Source organism: Papaver somniferum, chromosome 5, assembly GCF_003573695.1.
Source record: "Papaver somniferum cultivar HN1 chromosome 5, ASM357369v1, whole genome shotgun sequence".
Lineage (NCBI taxonomy): Eukaryota > Viridiplantae > Streptophyta > Magnoliopsida > Ranunculales > Papaveraceae > Papaver > Papaver somniferum.
In genome coordinates, this window is record NC_039362.1 from 162,096,477 (window position 1) to 162,115,001 (window position 18,525).

At 36.2% G+C, this 18,525-nt stretch overlaps 1 protein-coding gene across 1 annotated transcript; it reads right to left on the minus strand.

The window, feature by feature from the left end:
• Positions 1 to 11,370: 11,370 nt before the first annotated feature.
• LOC113283444 (UDP-rhamnose/UDP-galactose transporter 2-like) lies at positions 11,371 to 15,102 on the minus strand. The gene is made up of 5 exons (XM_026532713.1): positions 14,583 to 15,102; positions 13,918 to 14,102; positions 13,610 to 13,810; positions 12,164 to 12,325; positions 11,371 to 12,081 (listed from the first exon to the last, which is right to left on the minus strand). Exons 1-5 carry the CDS (start codon positions 14,722 to 14,724, stop codon positions 11,713 to 11,715), a joined length of 1,059 nt encoding a protein of 352 aa, XP_026388498.1. The 5' UTR covers positions 14,725 to 15,102; the 3' UTR covers positions 11,371 to 11,712.
• Between the last annotated feature and the right edge of the window lie 3,423 nt (positions 15,103 to 18,525).

The window sequence follows — 18,525 nt, forward strand, 5'->3', positions numbered from 1 at the left end:
GGGATATTTACTAGGGTTTTTGTCTGGAGGTCTACGGTACGTGTGTTCATACACATGATGAGAATGTGAGCAAGTCATGCAATCAGTTGGAGGAGTTAGCAAAGTAGTGGGTGGAAAGTTAACCAAGTCTCCGCACGATGAGCAACTAGTTTCAACACGATTTTCCACTTCCCCACTATTTGACTCCAACAAATGTCACACTAAATGGGATCATGGTGTTTTCAATTTAGCAATATAAAAGGCCTCTGAATTCTGATTGAAACAGACAAGACTTTCTCGACAAGTTCACACAGACAATCTTTCGTCTACACGAACTCATCATCTGAGCAATCACTCTCAACTGAGTAATATTAAATAATTCAGAACTTTCTTACGTAGAATACACAACACACATACAATCTCGACCACCAATTATCTCACACATTTCTCAGCTTCCCTCCTACAGACCAGCCCATCCTCTCTTGTGACCGAATTGACTCTGGAACGGCCATTGTCTTGGTTTAGGCCGGAGTCCTACAGATTGATCTCTCAAACTTAAAGCACTCCCTTCTTGCAGTGCATCTGTGTGAGGTTGAGCATTTTCTCGGTTCAAGGAGTCTCCCCACGGTCGTCTCCTCAATTCCATAAAAATCAGCAAATCGTTTTTCCCCATCTACAACAGGGTAGAATCAATCTTGTTCGCATGGATTTACACCAATAATAGCTACCAAAGGCGTATAAAAATATTTTCTTAACAAAGAAGAACATACAAAGTCATTAACGACCATGCACCGTAGTTCACATAAAATGATTGCGAACATTCAAGAATCCTATAGTAATGCGTACTACTGCAAATTCTTGAACTTCCTTCTTTGTGATTCACCAACAACATTCTTGTAAAAGCTACAAATGAGCTTATAAGAGTACTACTCCATGAATTCAAGTGCCCAAGTCCAATAGAAGTGGAACAAGTGTGACGAAACGGAGCAAAACACTCAAAAACAAGAGACATGAAAAATACCAATCTTAACTCACCCAAATTCATGGTTTCTCATATCTATATTGTGCCCACTGCGATGGGTCTCAATCCACCACCCGACTTGAGCAAAGGAGTCAATGGTGCACTTACGAAAAATCCACCAAGAATGGCTGGACACCTACCCTCCAGCCATAGGTTAAAAACCCCTACAATAGACTGTAAGAGGTCTTCTTCTACAGCTGCAGCTGCACCACTGAGAGCATCCAACAAATGTTGTGCTCTAAGACCATCTCTCCCACACGCTGTTCCTTTGGAGAAGCTCTTCAAAGCCTGTAAAACACTTTTATAATCCACATATAATGCATTTGACAAGGGGTTATCCACAGGAATGATTGGAGGTAGTGCAGAGGGATGTTTCAATTACAATTCATGTAATGTGTCCGGTGTAGATGGAGCAACCCCGTTAGATGACAGAATACGGATTTTGGCTGTGTAGTGACCATTGCTTAACTTCCTTCTACAGGCCTCAAGATTGGCATCCTTCACCTTCCTGGAAGGTCATTTTTTCTGGTGGTGGTTGGGTTTGGACAACTCCAATACTTTCTGCACCAAACTATAACATCCGTAAGGTTCCTTCCAAGTTGCAAGTGCTTCATTTATGGCAGCTATCTGTAACTTCTTCCTTACACCTGATCTCTCTTCATTGGAATTTTTAGGCATATACAAATTCAAAGTGCAGACAGGCACAACAACAGATTCAACCATGCACATAAATCCAAGGGTTTAGCAATCACATTATCTAGTGAAGATTTCAGGGCTTTAAAGAACTACAATCTACAAGGTGGGGGAATACTTACTGTAGTTGTTATTTTCCATTGAAAAATTAGATCAAACATCTCGACAGTTAAGGTGCCCACAGCCTCCTCAATCGATGTATTATCATCTGCGACATTCAGTGAATGTTGAGGTTGAGGTTTCGCAGTACCATGTATAAGAAAATCATCCCCAGTGTCGTTGAAAGGCACATTGATAACTTCACTAATATGACTTGGATCACGACACGCTTTCCTCCACACATGTGTGTGTAAACACTTCATACACAACCACAATTGCATATCAGCCAACCCCTTTTCCCACGCATTGTAGCAATCCAGATTGGTACGTATCCGTTCTCTGCAGATCTCCTTTGCTTTCTCATTAGGAAAATGCATATCTTTCATATGTCTGTAAATTTTAGTACGTGCATAACCCTTACACCCGACCCCATCATGACAGTGATCATAATTGATAAATGGACAATGAGCCCGACCATCATGTGTTGTTGCAGATGCCGATTGTGAAGTGGATGCAGACCTTGAAGGGGATCCATTATCACCCTGAGAATAAAAAGATGATCTAGAAGATCGTCTTAAAGGCATTATGCTTAGTATTATACCAACAACCACCAATGAAACCCCAAATTAGAGTTTAGCATATGGGAATATAAGTTTTCAACACCAAAGAAAACTCAAATTACCATATAACAAAACACTAATTATACCTTCACAAAGGATAAGCAACCACAAAACAAACTCTAACCACTTTTACAGAGGGTGGGAACCAAACACAAAAACACAAGTACCTGAATCAAACTGAAACTTGAACCCACTTTAAACACTACACAGAAGCAAACACACTGCTTCTTCAAGCCACTTCTTCTGTACTACAAAACGAATACAAAAAAAAAAAAAAAAAAAAAAAAAAAAAAAAAAAAAAAAAAAAAAAAAAACTCTGCTACTGCTTTAAAGCTTACAAGCTTCTGAAGGAAATACAAAACACTAATAGCACAAAGATAGCTGCTTGAAACTATTTCTTTCACAAAGAACCCCCACAACAGAATCTTCAAAAATTGTTCAAAGAACCAGTTAAACTTTATTAGGAAAAAAAATAGCCCATAGAACCCTAAATCAACACTTCAATTCGAAAACCACCTTACACCAAGCACTGTTCTTTCTCAACAATGAACAAAACACCCGGCTTCTACTTCAGCAAACACTTAATTGGAGAAAAACAATACACACAACACTAATTCAACACTGCAAGTAAGAAATTTTACCTTCTGCAACAGCCAATCGAAGAACCCAGAGGGATGAAAACCACAATCGTACCAGAAACACATGTCTTCAATCCCTACCCTTCTCACACTTCCTCTCAAAACTTCAATCTCAGAAACCCAAATCTTCAATCCCTAACACTCTTTCTCCTGTCTCACAAAAATTCAATCTCAGAAAAGAAAGTCTTCAATCCCTAACCTTCTCGCGCTTCCTCTCAAAATCAATCTCAGAGACCCAAATCTTCAATACCTACTATTATCACACTTTCTCTCAAAACTTCAATCTCATAAACCCAAATCTTCAATCCCTTACACTCTTTCTCCCGTCTCACAAAAATTCAATCTCAGAAAAGAAAGTCTTCAACCTCCAAGCGTTATAATTAGAAGTAAAATACACAAACGTTAATTCTATTTACTTGATAGTAATCCTATTGTGTTTGCTTAAGTCCGAAACCTTTATCAAGTAAACATACTTCGTTGTTGTATTGTATTGATCTCGTATCCATAGACGATCACACGAACTGTGAACCGATTAGTTGTATTGTCTCGACTCAGTCCATAGACAATCACTTTCGGAGAAAGGACTTATAGGTGGAAAAGTTTTAGATTGACGTATATTTGGGTACCCTCGTCTTTTCATAGTTCTCAACCTAAACAATGGGCCAAGTGGTTTACCTGGGCAGAATATTGTTATAACACAAGCTGGTATAAAACAATCGGCCGCACTCCGTTTGAGGTGGTCTATGGTCGTCGACATCCTACTTTTTTAACTTATTTTACAGGAACCGCGAAGGTGGAGTCCGTAGGGTAAGAACTCGTGGCTAGAGAATCAATGGTAAGAGAAATAAAAGATAAAACCAAGGAAGCTCAAGCCAGGATGAAGAAAGTTTATGATTCAAAGCATAAAGAAAGGGAATTTTCTGTAGGTGACATGATTTATTTGAAATGAGAACATATATGCAACTTTATGTGTCTTTGAAGAGAAAGGCTACATTGTCGGCAAAGTAATGTGGTTCTTTCCAGGTTTTGGAATTTATAGATGTAAACTTGAGCTGCCAGTAAGCTGACGAATTCACTGTCTTCCATGTATCTTCGGTCAAGCATAAAGTTGGTACAAATCCTAGTGTGCAACCTGATGTACCCAAGGCCAACGTGGACGATGAGGTGATTGCTATTCATTGTCAGGGTTTATCCCCAAGTGAAGATACATGGGAAGAAGAGGCGGCTTTAAAAGTGCAATATCCTGACATAACCCTTGAGGAGGGAGCTGTTACAGTCATGATATTGTTATTTCAGTTTGAATAGCGTTTTCTTGGTCGTAGTTGAATAAGTCGTATTTGTTAGCAGTGTTCTGATTAAGTTGGGAAAGTATCAGTAGTGTACCTGGAAATGTGTCGTCTTTTGTTATTTTTGGAAATGTATATCGATTATATAAGTCAGAAGGATGAAACTATCAATTGAATTATATTGGGAGGTTCGAGTCCCTTGAAGTACTCTCGTCTATCTTTCTTTCTTTCTCGTTCTCGATCTTGTATTTTTTTCATTCACAACATGGTATAAGTAAAGAAAAATGCAATTTGGCATGCTAAATAGTAAAATGTTCGGCAAAAAGCACCAAATGAAAGCAGCCAACAGTTTTGTTCTGTTTTAAATTGCAGTATTATTTGGTTAAAATTAACTTCGCATAAAGATGAAAGTAGATACAGAGCAAGCAAAAAAAAATCAGTAAGCAGAACAAACATAAAATATAGGAAACAAGATATATTAGCCAAATTTATAGATATATTAAAGATAAGTTCATAGGACTCCAAACTAACTTAATCAACTTAAATTAAAGATAAGTTCCACCGAAACAGAAACTAACAGTATTGGTAATTAAAGATGTAGTAGAAACAAATCCTTTCAGAGTGATGAAGCTAATGACACTGATGTAGTTATATATACAGTAAAACTTCTATAAAATAATAGGTTTCGGACCACCTAATCATATTATTTTAAAGAGATATTATGTAATCGATAATTTAATAGTTTATTATGTTATAGATTTTTTTTTAGATATATTAATAAGATATTAATTTAAAGAAAACAATTTTTGTTTGATACAAAGTACCTAAGATGTGCACCTATTGACTAATTTGATGGAAGTTTCCAGATAATAAACAATTGGGAGTTGCAGAAACATTAATATTATACTAATAGAAAACCCTAATAAAATACAAATAATATTTAACACATAATTTACAAACTTTTTTTAACACATAAACTTTTTTTAAACTTTTTTAATAGAATTATTATTTTTATAATAATTGGGACTTATTAATGTTTAAGGAGCCCTAGTTGGGACCAGAAAATTACATTATCTTAGTGAAAATATTATATCATCGAGTATCATATTAAAAAGTTTTACTATATATTACAGATAAGTTCATAGGACTCGAAACTAACTTAAAGATAAGTTTTACTAAATTAAAGATAAGTTCCACCGAAACAGAAGATAATAGTATTGATAATTAAAGATGCAGTAGAAACAAATCATTGAGTGATGAAGCTGGTGATACTGATGTAGTTATTGCTGCTGAAAGTGGTATTAGAAGATGACACAGAAAGCACAAACGACAAACAAAACAAACAAATTAAAGATCAGAGATTTGGAAATAAATGGCATGTTCCCTCTCCCCTATCCGTAAGAGTATTCCCCAGCCCAACAATTAAACGCTTCAACTCTTCTGGTAATAACTAGGCTCATATTCCTTCGAATCCCTTCTCAAAAGTGGCATTTTGGCAAGAAAATTTGCAGGCCTGTTTACATTTCTGTCAACATAGGAAGCTATGGTGGTGTTATAAAAGCGTTTCCCTGATATCACAATCTCTGTCAGGAATCCCAAGATGGAACCAAAATGTTTATCCTTCTTCACATCAAACTCCAAACAACCCTCACTGAAATGTGAGCCAGCATGTAAAGCACATTTTCCTTCATAGTTTCTCGGGAAACAATTACTTATCATCTCATTCACAAAAAGCGAATTGGAAGCAATAAATAACTTGGTTATACCGGGATACATGCTTACAATATCTAACCCATTCTTGATGCTTTCGATTGTATGGTACAATGCAGGTACCCCCCTATAGCGAACCAATCTTTAGAAATAACTGATTCTCCACCCACACGTTTGAACAATACCCCATATCCCCCCTTTGCCCAGCTCTTCTTACGTCCTTTCCCCTTCCTATAGAAACCATCAACATAAATAATATACTTCCCGCCACTAGTAATTTCCACATTTTTAGTTTTAATTTTTTGTAGCACTGGAGTGAGAAGCGTACTGGATATTTCATATGATGCATCCGAATCAGAATAATTGTCCACACCAACCGATTCAAGTTTGGGTTTTGATGCACCGTCAGATTCTTGACTGTCATAATATTTATGCACATTATCACTAGATATTATTTGGTGCTAGTTTATAAGCTGACTGCCCAATGTGATGCTTCATATTATACAGAGCATGGTATGCTGATTTGACTGTGAAGCATCCACTCTTTGTTATAGTCCAAATTAACTTATCTTCGATGTTGAGAGGAATTCTTATATTCAAGATGAGTTGTGCCATGTCTTTATCAAACAAGTTACTGACTAAATCATATCTATAACATTTACTTGCTTCATCAATTAATTCAGAAACAAAAGTGAAAGATGAGGGATTACTTGCACTACTAGATGGAGTAGGTGGAGAATATTTATGTGGAATCCATTTGTCACTCCACATTAGGATGTTCTTTTCATTACCAACTGACCAACAACTAAATCTTTTGATAAAATCAAACTCAGAGCTAATACTCTTGCAAGACCAAGTAGAGTCCGCCTTTTAGGTGCATGAAAAGGATGATGAGTTTTAAATTACTTAGATTGCAGTGATTTTCCTCAAACAATGTAGTCTCCAAGCAGAATGGAACATCTCTGCTCCCTGAAGTTTAAACCACCATCTCCATAAGATTTGCATATACCAGAGAAAGAAGTTAAAAAAGGACTTTTCTTCTCAGGTTTATTCCACCAGAAACGTATTTGGATTGTCTATCTTCTTGATAGTTTCTTCAGGGAGTTTGAATTTACTCATATGATATAGATGAATTGTATTTAATACATTTTTTACCATTATTGTCCATCCAGCTTGTGATTGAATTTTACCTCTCCATTTAGGTAACCTTCTTACCATGTTGTCGATGAGATTGTCAAACACAAATTTCTTTTTATTTTTAAGGAACTGGGAAATGCCTACATACTTCTCTTGAGGATCCATTTTCTTGACTTGAGTTAATTTAGTGATGTCAGATGTAGCAGAAGGACTTAGATTCCGGCTGAAAGAGATGCTGAATTTTTGATAGTTAAGTAACTACCCAGAATTTGAACTAAAAGCTTGTAATATACTCTGAAGGCTTTTAATGTTGTCAAGATTATCTTTGAGAAAATAAAGCAATCATACGCGCAAAGAAGATGACTTATTGGTGAGGCTCTTCTTGCAATTTTGATTTCACGTATAACGTTAGAGTTCTCTGCTGCAATCATTGCTCTAGAAAAAGCTTCCATTTCAACAATAAAAAGATAAGGAAAGATTTGATCTCCTTGGCGAATACCACGAGTAGGTTTAAACAGCTTGCATGCGCTTCCATTTAATAACACAGAAATTTCAGTGGTTGAGATAAACTGGAAAATAATTAGAGAACACCATTTCTCTCTAAAACCCAACATTTTCATAACTTCTAAAAGAAAATTCCACTTTAGTCTGTTGAATTCCTTTCACATGTCTAGTTTTAGAGCTAGATAACCATCACTCTTCTTTCTTCTCTTCAATGTGCGTATAATCTCATGAGCAAGTGAGACATTATCTGAAATGAGTCTACCCAGAATATATGCAGATTAGATAGGTGAGATAACTTTGTTAAGTACCAACTTCATTCTTATATCCAATAACTTAGAGATGAGCTTATAAGAACAATTACAGAGAGCTATGGGTCTGTAATATGATGGTAAGCTTGGAGTTTTAACCCTTTTTTTTTGACTCAAAGAAGGGGAATATATTGATAGAAAAAAAACAGTGACAAAGTTGTTGAGAAAACAGAAACTACAAACTCTCAAGTTTAGCTGAGATAAAAATGAAAAAAAAAGGAGGAGGCTACAAACTCTCACATCTCTCTATATTCCCATTTTTTTGTCACGATTTCTGTTTCTGCCATATCTCCTCGACTTCATGTGATTATGCATGTTTGAGACAAATGTTCATGATAATAGGTAAAAAGAGAAGATAAGTAGATAAAAAGCGAAATGCATCAAAAATTACAGATTATTAAACTTTGGGAAAACGAATGAACTCAAAATTTATGTAAAGTTGGAATAATTTATATCACCAAAGGGAGAAAAGTAATTCATGAAGCTAACAGATTTTCTAAGATTAATCTGATTGATTTTGAAGTAATTTTATGTTTTCAGTTTTGTTACAAATATGGTGAACGACCTTTGATCATATATTTCTTTTCGAAGTAGTACTACCCATAGGCTTATAGGATTTTGAGGAATTGGTTAACAATTAACTATGTATGTCCTAAAGGATTGTATGACTTATAGACAGAATATTAAAAGATTTGAGGATAAGGACATGTTTATTAACTAACACCTCAAAAACATTTAGACCTGGATCGACTAGATCGATTTTCGCAAACAAATAAGATATGTATGAACAGATGGATATATTTGAAATACATATCCTTTCCCGTACTGGGTTAAGCCCTAGTTATACATATAACAAAGCTACATAGCAAAAAGATATAAAATTTCAAAATTACAAGCAAATTTCAGACGCACCATACTTATTATCTACCACAACGAGATAATCTTCTCTGCATACCCTGACCTAAACTATCATAGACGCCTTCTTCTCAACACTAATAGTTTACTCCATCACCACCAAGATAATACTCCATAACGAGATATTCTTCCAACATCAATAAGTTTTCCCTAAGAATCATAATGGTCTCTCACAAACCACCCCAAAAGGTGGGATAAATACGAAGTCATAAACTTGGTTCCCAAGTATTAGCCTCATTGGATGAGGAGACCATCTCAACTAGAAAACCATGGTCAATTAGAAAACCCATCAATACAGTAATTGACCCAAACTACGAAATTTGTCCTAAACTGGGAAACCCACGTTTCCTTACAGTTCCATCCAGCTTGGTCTTGGCTTGCTTGCCATGCATTTTAAGTGATTGGCTTCCCCATTAACGACCTTGATAGTTGATAATTAAGATTGCTAGCTGCAGCTTCCCTCCATGTGAATGGTTGGTTCCCCCCATAGCTGTATAACCCTAATCCCATCCCCCTGTTAGTCAGAGTTTGTAAACTCTCTGCGTATTTGTGCATCAATTTTTTCTGGACCGATTATTGCAAAAATACTCATGGTTGATTATTAGAGGTGTTTAATCTGAAATCCCACGTGATACGATGCAAATCGATCAAAATCGACGGCAAGGTATTAACTAGCTAGTATATCGTTTAGATTTTTGCCTCATCATTTGTACCTCGTGATAGGCTGTCAATGGCACTTGGTAGACAGATGCATCTAGCCGTGGGTAGTTTAGTAGACCTAGGTGGCTTTACTTTGACACCACTGCTCTGTATGACATATCATTTCCTTTCTCTCTGATTACATGGGTGCAATACTATCCTGATCAGTTTGCTCTTATATGTTTCTTTATGTGCTGAAGGCTTTAGGTGGAGCTCCAGATATGCAAGGCAGTCAGCCTCATCACTGAAATACCCTGTTGAATCCAGCGTTGCTCTAAACATATACACACCATCCTTTGAAGTACTTCCTTCTTCTTGCTGCTTTCGTCATTGATTCTTGTTTCGGTAAAGATATTTAAGCACTACATCATCAGAACCAACAAGATATAGGTCACCAGTAGTGTTTAAACTTAGGATTACTGGCCTACTCAGTGAACCCTTAAGTGCATCTGATATTGCAGACACACATACACTCTCTGACCTTTTTGCATATATTGCCACTGAAACATCGAACTCCTGAACTGATAAAAAAAAATTCTACCAAAGATCAACTCCAGATCTTAACTCTTGAACTCCAAGAATGGTATCGGTAGGATAATCGAAGCTTTGCCATACAATTTTAGATCCTGAACCATATAACACAAAGTTGCCATTATCAAGCATCATTGCATATGACACTGGTTCTTGTATATGTTGGGTATTAAGGATTCCTCTTTGTTATCTGGCCTTGTCTGCAGCACCAATTTTCCTTCGCCAGTGAAGAGAATTAAAGATTGCTCATAATAGTAACGATTAGTTGTCCAAACCATGGGTGTAAATTTGGATTTAACAAAGTAGATACCAACTCCATATTGATCAGGACAATGTGGTGAAGAATCTGGACATGCTTCTTTGTAGAAACCGAATGCAATGTTCCCAGAGGGAGAAAGCCAACGACTAGAAGAAAGATTCCCAAAAGTAGAAATAGATGAACGTCTTCTTATGCTAGGGACGGAAGAAGTACCATTCAGAAAAGGATAAATAGATGAACCTCTTGTTCCGTTGCTGGCCGAAGAAGTGTCATTCAGAGAAGTAGAAACAGACTTAGTACCTCTTGTTATGTTACTGACAGAAATATCATTCAGAGAAGGAAGCATAGGCACATGGTAAAACTTGTTTCTTCAAAACGGTGATTTTTTTCCCTGGTAAAATTAATACCACTATCTCAATTACATTTAAAATGTTTGTCCTTTGGTTTTGGTATCTTCAAATTAAAATTTTCAATAAATTTGTGTTGGTCGATAATAATTACCACCATTAAAATTTTCAAACCTTCTGTATTCGCAAGTCATGTTGATTACCAGTTGGTGTGCACAATATGGTGAAACGAGACCATGGTCCATAACTTCAGAGCTAAAAACTGGTGATGTCTAATGTAGTTCCCCAGATACGGTATAAAGTTCGCCACAGGGTCTGATGCCTTGGCCTAATTCAAAATGAAAGCTTAATTTACAATTTCTCCTTTTGGTTGCCTAAGCTAGTCATAGAACAGGAAATGCTGAAATTAAAATTGTTGCTGGCACTGGGTTTGCCAACTACCCTAGCCCCTGTTTATAAGCACGTACTCACTCATTTTTTTTTCAACCTTTTGTTTCTTGCAAAATCTTGCACACCAATTAATTTTACTGTTACTTGTTATCATTCCACTGAAACAGCAAGATGAAGATGAAACCGTTGCCTTGTTAATTATTTTGGTTATGTTCACTGGATGTGGAGAATAAATGAAATTGAAAATGTCCTGAAGAAAAATAAATTAAAACCCTTATATTCATTTTACATTTCTCCATCCATCTTGACTTTATAGGTTCACTATCTGACCTTATCTGAACCAAACAAAACAAAGAAAGAATTTCTGGAGAAAGTTTAAATATCAAAAAAGAAAAAGAAAAATTACATCCTAATGTGGAGGTATGAAGTTGGTGGATAATGACAATCGGTACCCGAATCAAATACTTCGCGATATTTCTGCACCACGAACGAAAGCAGAACGCACAGGTAGAAATATGGCGTCTATGAGAGCACAAAGCAGATATTTTATCTTCTGCCACAATGAACACAGAATTTTTAGCCTTTGGTGACACCAAGTTCAAGATCTTTCAATGGAGCATTTTCCACTCCATCCTTTAAAAGTCTAATCTCCTCTTCTGTCAAACTGTTTTTTGCATGAGACAGAGATACAGATTTCGCACTAGCTGCTTGTTTATCCATCTCCACTGCCCAACTATAAATTACCATACCCAGAATTGCAACAGCCATTCCAAGTAAATTCTTTAGAGTTAAAGCTGAATCGAACAAGATCCACCCCAATGTTAAGACAGCAACAGTCTTCATGTGCCCTAACACCTGAAAGGATGTAGCTGAGAAACGTCCAATGCACAGATACTGGCTTATGTTGCAGAATACCGCCAAGGAACATGAGAGTAGTATGAAGAACTGCAGATATACATACCAAGCATTTAGTATTAATATAGACAATTAAATAGATATAGTGACACAATAGAGGAAGGGAGCTTACAATTACACCAGGTGACAGCTTATAGTTCAATATGAATTGACCATTGAGGTAGTAATCAATAAATGGACCAAAAATAAGAAGAGAGATGGCTTGAATAGGAGCTGTTTTGCTCAGTAATTCGAAAGAGCCGATTGAGTATTTCTTCTGTAGTGATCCAATTGACTGCAACAAAAAAGATTTTTTAAATTAGAGACCCAAAAATGCCTAAAGCAGGACAGGAATTTTATTAAAGCATGAAATAGTGGAAGATATATTTTGATTAATACAAAATGGTTTCGCATGAAAAAGAAAACACCATTGTATTTGTTAGCTAAACATATGAGCAACCTTGATGAGAGAACAGTTCACTTCCCCAATCTCAGGTTAACTCAATCACCATGGGCCATTATTCGTTTTCGCTAGTATTCCCAATATAGGACCAAACTCGAAATCAACCAACAATTGTAATACTGGGGATCCACTTATTTGAGCTGGATGACAAATACGCAGGTCATACTAAGTTAGTAACTATTGGTGAATTGATCCTATCTTCTACTGCTTTATAGCTGGCTGCTCATGAACAAGCATAGGAAGCTTAAAATTAATAACAAGCAGTACTGAGAGACACGTCCTGGCCATTTGTTTATAGACTAGTAGCTAGTAAACTCATAAATCTTTGAGCTCCAAAACAAAGTTAAAAAAAAAATCGACAGCTAAAAGAACCATAAAACCCTTTTCAAGCTCATTTTTTTACCAGTTTAAAGTGCCTTTTTAGTTCTTATGTTCATGTCTACTGACCACTTTGTAATGTTCCTAATTCTAGACCAAGCAGGAATCACATCACTCAACTTGTGTTTGTTTTCCTGCTTCTCTCCCTCCCACACAAATCAAGAGTATACTAGAACCTTACTGGTTGAGCAATAATGGGAGGAAAAATTTCTGGAAGATTCCAATTACAGATCCTAGTTATTGGCAGCGGTCTCATGTGAGGGTTGCATACTTGCATTTCCATTTTCTGATAATAATGATCTCGTTTTATCATCTAAATCAAGCCATAAGAAAGTGATCCACAAATTAACTACATTACGACCCCACGTCCCTCTTTCAACGAAGGATAAGAACTGTAATTTTAAAGGGTATTTCCTCCCTCAAGGTACAGCACAGAAACTCATTATGTGACTATAAACACAACACTTGCAAGACACGTTAACGAGCCCATCACAGAGTTATCTTGCCAAAAATTTGAATAGTTTCACAAAAATGGTTCAAATTCGGGCAATTTAACAGTAACGCTGCCAAAGGTACCATAACATATAACTCTCTGAATGGCAAACTGTAATCATCATGGGCTGAATATCTCCATGACGAACTTTTAAACTATACCCCAAGTCATCAAATAAAAAAATTATACGATAACAGAAAAAAGATAAGCTCAGAATGGAAGTGAAAAGTTACGTAAATACTCACAATTTGCTGAAATGATGTAGCCATGACAGCTACACAAGAGCAGATGAATCCTTTACCGTTAACTTTAACATCTGTTACGGTACAGACACCAACACCTAATACTACTACAAGCACTGCCATCTTCACCTCCCTCGAGTATTGTTTACCGTGAATGAGCCACTCCAAAATACAAACAACTGGAATCATACTCAGCTTCGAAATCTGTAACACATATCCAATTGTAAGCAAACCCACAGAATATTACATATCCAAAGCACATGGAATCAAATTCTCAAATGGAAGCAATATATTCACTAAGTGATTCGGACCTGGTAAAATCCAACAGAGTTTAACATAAGACTCAAATTCATCCCTGTGATTGACATATTCGCAACAATCGAGAACCAAAGGAGCTCCCACAAAGGTACATGCTTTGATGCAGATAAACCAGTAGATTTAGAAACCATACCCACTAGCGCGGTCACACCGAAGTGAAATCCGGTTAAAGTTGTTGCTGTAAAAGTAAAAATATAAGAACTTAGTTCAACCAACCTCCATAAATATAAATAACAACAAAGAGATTCCAAGAAAAACAAACTGAATGGTCATAACCCAAACATGATAAGAAAATTTGGATAAAACAGCTATGCATGCCTCAGCCTCATATTAGAAAAAAAAACACACTTTACAGTAATTTGGGGAAATTTCATAAAATTAGCCATAACTTAACACAAATGGTATCATCCCCAGATTACGAATCAAAAGAAAAATTCAAAATTGCAGCTCAAAAATCACAAAATTGAGGAATTAAGAAAATAAAACATTAAATAGATGATGTTAATGGGAATCAGTCAATAACGCCTGCCGCTGAAAAGAAAACAAAAAAATCTAAAAGATAACGAAACCAATTCCGATCCATTAACAAATTCAGTGATTGAAATACAAAACAGAGAGATCTCAGATCTAATCAATGAGGAAGGGGATAGGGACAGACCGAAGTTAAAGGCGTAACCATGAGCAGACATAAGCTGTTTATTAGCCATTATAATTCCAACAGAACTAACTACGTTCATTCCCCATGCACCCACATCTGATACTTTTGGTTTCTTCTCTTCCTCCATTACTTGATTCGTCATTTAAACCACAGAAAAAATATAGAAGGAGATGAAGAAAAAAATAAAAAAACTATGAAGATGAAGAAGGAAGAAGAGAGGTTCTAAAACTAAAAGCCTTTCTTCTTTCTCTCTCTCTCTCTCTCTCTCTCTCTCCCAACCTTCTATCTGTGCAATTTTATTCTTCTTCTTTTTTGTTTCTTTAAGAGAATTCAAAGAAGAAGGTTTTGAGATTGAGCAGCAGGCAGCGGTCGATCTACCCTTCTTTTGTTTTTCTTTTTTTCACTCTGATTATCTCAGAGACAATGGAATCAGGAGAAAATTCTATTTATTTATATATCGAGCAAAGGATGGGATGACATTATTATCTATCTATTTTAATTCTAACTCTGATTTTCGTATTTGTATTTCACAGGAAACAAGGTTTTACTCTGATTCATATTTCCTAACGTAAAAACGTTTTTAGGTGGGCCATGGTCTACTACTACTTCTTTTAGTAGGTCCCACGTTTTCTGGGAGAGAAAATATTTAATACAGTTTCCTATATTCTTTTCGTGTCCTCTTCAACCTCCGCCACTTTGCTCGGTCATATGTTCGGTGTCCCGGATGGGTTGTTGGAGGCTCAAAAGGCGTTTCTTGGTGTGACGGTAGAAAAGCTTAGGAAATTCCGGAACAACTGTAAACAGCAATTAAACGAATGACTGACTGGCTGGCTGAAAACTTATGTATTGGATAAAAAATGAGATGGGCAGGGGAAAGGGACCTTGATGGTGAAACTTTTGTTCAGACAAAGTGCGGTGGCAAAAGTGTCAAAATATTACCAGAAATTTGAGGAGTTTCCCGCGTGATACTAAGAATTTGCATATACAGTGTCCGGAATTAGCTTGTTTTGTTTGATTGACATATTTGCTTTTCTTATTCAAAGAGAAAGAAGAGAATTTAGAACTTCTAATAACTGTGCTGATTGTAGTTTCATGAATCCTTAGTTGGCCTTGAGCTGAGCTTGTCATTTTGAAAGTGGAAACACGTGGTTACTTGATTAAGATTTGAGTTACAATTTGCTTGAAACCAAAAAAGTTTGAGCTGGCTCACAACACACTTTTACTCTCTAAACACATGGTCATGTGGTGGTGCTCCAAATTTTATAAGGAATTCCCGCGCCCACCGACACAACCGGATCTTTTTATCCTTGTTCTGGTTAGTAGTAACCGGACTTGTATACATTGGGAGTTTGGGGCAGATTAATATAGGTAACTGTTAGTAACCACATATCACATGAGATTCCTATAAATCCTACGACTTGTACAAGAGTTACAAAACATACTAGTAAATTTTACGTTTCCTAGAACTGTAATGTCATGGGATTGTAACTATCTCGGATTTATTAAAGAGTAAATCTACATAGTCGCCCTTTAAAACAGCCAACACCAATTTAGACGATAATAAATGATGGATCGGGTGAACGTAGTGATACCCGTGTCACCCCATACTCATCCATGATAGCAGCGGTGTCTGTTAAAAAAATCTACAATGTTGGATAATTGCAATATTACAAAGTAGAGACAGTACTGGTGAAGGATCGAGTGGTTCCAAATAATACCAGAGCCGATGATGGTTCATGTGTCAGTGTCAAGGACGGTAGAGGACCCCGAATGAGTTGGTCTAGGTGTCATCTCATGAGGTACAGGGAACGTCAGAGATATGGGCTATAGATTTCAGAGTCGAGGACAGCTTAAATTTAAGGTAGTATTAGTATTTTAAAACTCGGATTAGGTTCGCTAATGAAATATGAGCAATGGCTTGATCTTTATAATTAAGACTTTACAATTAAACGTGCTCGAGCTGGTTAAAAACTTTACAATTAAGACTTTACAATTAAACATGATCTTTACAAATATGAACCCATACTCATAGATGATTTTAAAGCTGGTTAAAAACTTTACAATTAAACGTGCTCGAGCAGAAGTAATCCAGAAATAGGTGACCTCCTACGATGTCGTTGTTGGATGACCGTAGCGATACCTGTTGAAAACCTCATACTACTGGATGACCGCATTGGCTAAGTGGAGACAATATAGATGGAGGGTATAATCACTAAAAACACTAATTATTTTAAAAATATAACCAATTGTAGGAGGAATATAACTCAGTTTAAGAAACACTAATTATTTTAGGATAATAACATGTTATATAGCATTATGAGGAAATGAAGGTTGTTATTTCTAAAATGAATCAATAGACTATACCATGAGACCTGATGGATTCCCTCCCGGATTTTATTAGGTCATGTACGATAATAATGGAAATAACTTAGTGATAATTGTGCACACCTTTTTCCGTTTTAGGCATATCCTGAAACGGATGGATAATAAAAAAAAAAAAACATTCTTTAGTTCCTAAAAAGAATTTTTCCAAGAATATTGTGGATTTCAGACCTATTAGCCTTTGTAACACATCTTATAAAGTCATTTCAAAAATTTGAGCCAATAAAATCAAAGTTCATCCTCGAGAAAACTATCACACAATTTCAAATTACCTTCATACCTGGTTGGAGCATCAATGATAACATTATAATAACTCGTTAATTAGTTGGTTCCATCATCAAGTTAGATGTTTTAAGGCTTTTGATAGAATTCTAATAAATTCTTTGGAATACTTTGAGTTTTTGTGATGATTTTGTGTCATGATTAAACAGTGAACATGGATAGTGTCTGCATCTGTTTCGTTAAAGGGGTCACCAAGTGAAATTTTTATTTCTCAAAGAGGTTTGAGATCGAGGGATCCTCTTTCCCCCTATCTGCTTATTTTGTGTATGGAATTATTGATTCTGGGGTTTTTCCAAAGACAAAAATTATAAAATTACATCTTCCATGTAACATGAATATAAAACTTTATAAAATTATTCCTGATTACATATTAAAAATATACAGTTTGCATATTTAATTTTATCTCTACAAGGAAAATTAGAAATACGGGCCCGATACAAACCTATGGGTACTCTCTGTAGGTCATGTAATCTCTCTGGAAATACATATATATTGGAAGCTTTACCCGGATAAACTATCAGTACCTAGAAATGATGCACTAGCATCATATCCTGCTGGTGCTTATAACACCATCGTTTTTGCTTGCCAGCGGTGGCCATCCTCTTCATGCGCATATTATGCATGCTATTTTCTGTTGTTGGCGTATACTGCACCAGCCAATTCACTCCGGTGATGGGACTATGCCAATGGAATACAAGTTATGTTACCTTTTTCGACGTCTCTTTTTCCCGACGTAATGTGCGCGTGATCTACAGGTTCTCAAACCTCTTCATTCCATGCCGTAAACCATTGGTACTCTAATTCGAGGCCCCAAGTTATGAGCTTAATGGTTAAATATTCCAACTATGTATGTCAATATTTGGCATCATCACTTATTATTCTTCCATAGTCATGCGGAGGTAACGCAAATTGTTATACCACTGAGTACCCGGTATATTTAAATACTTTCATCATCATTAGCATATCTCATTGCTCACATCTCATTGCTTAGAGCTCGTCGCTCAAAATTCACTACTCATAGTTGACTATTGGACATAATTTATTGCTTATAACGTGATTGGATACACATCCAAAAGTAACTTTTTGACTTATAGAAGTCAAAAAGCAAGAAGTTAGTTTGGGTGTAAAATTTCAGAATGACTTCCAGAAGCAGAAAAGTCGACTTTTTGTGAAGCAAAAAATTTGGACTTCTGACTTCTACTTATGCATCCAAATAGGCTTTTAAAGTCCGTTGCTCACATCATACTGTTTAGAGCTTATCGCCTGACATATTATTCCT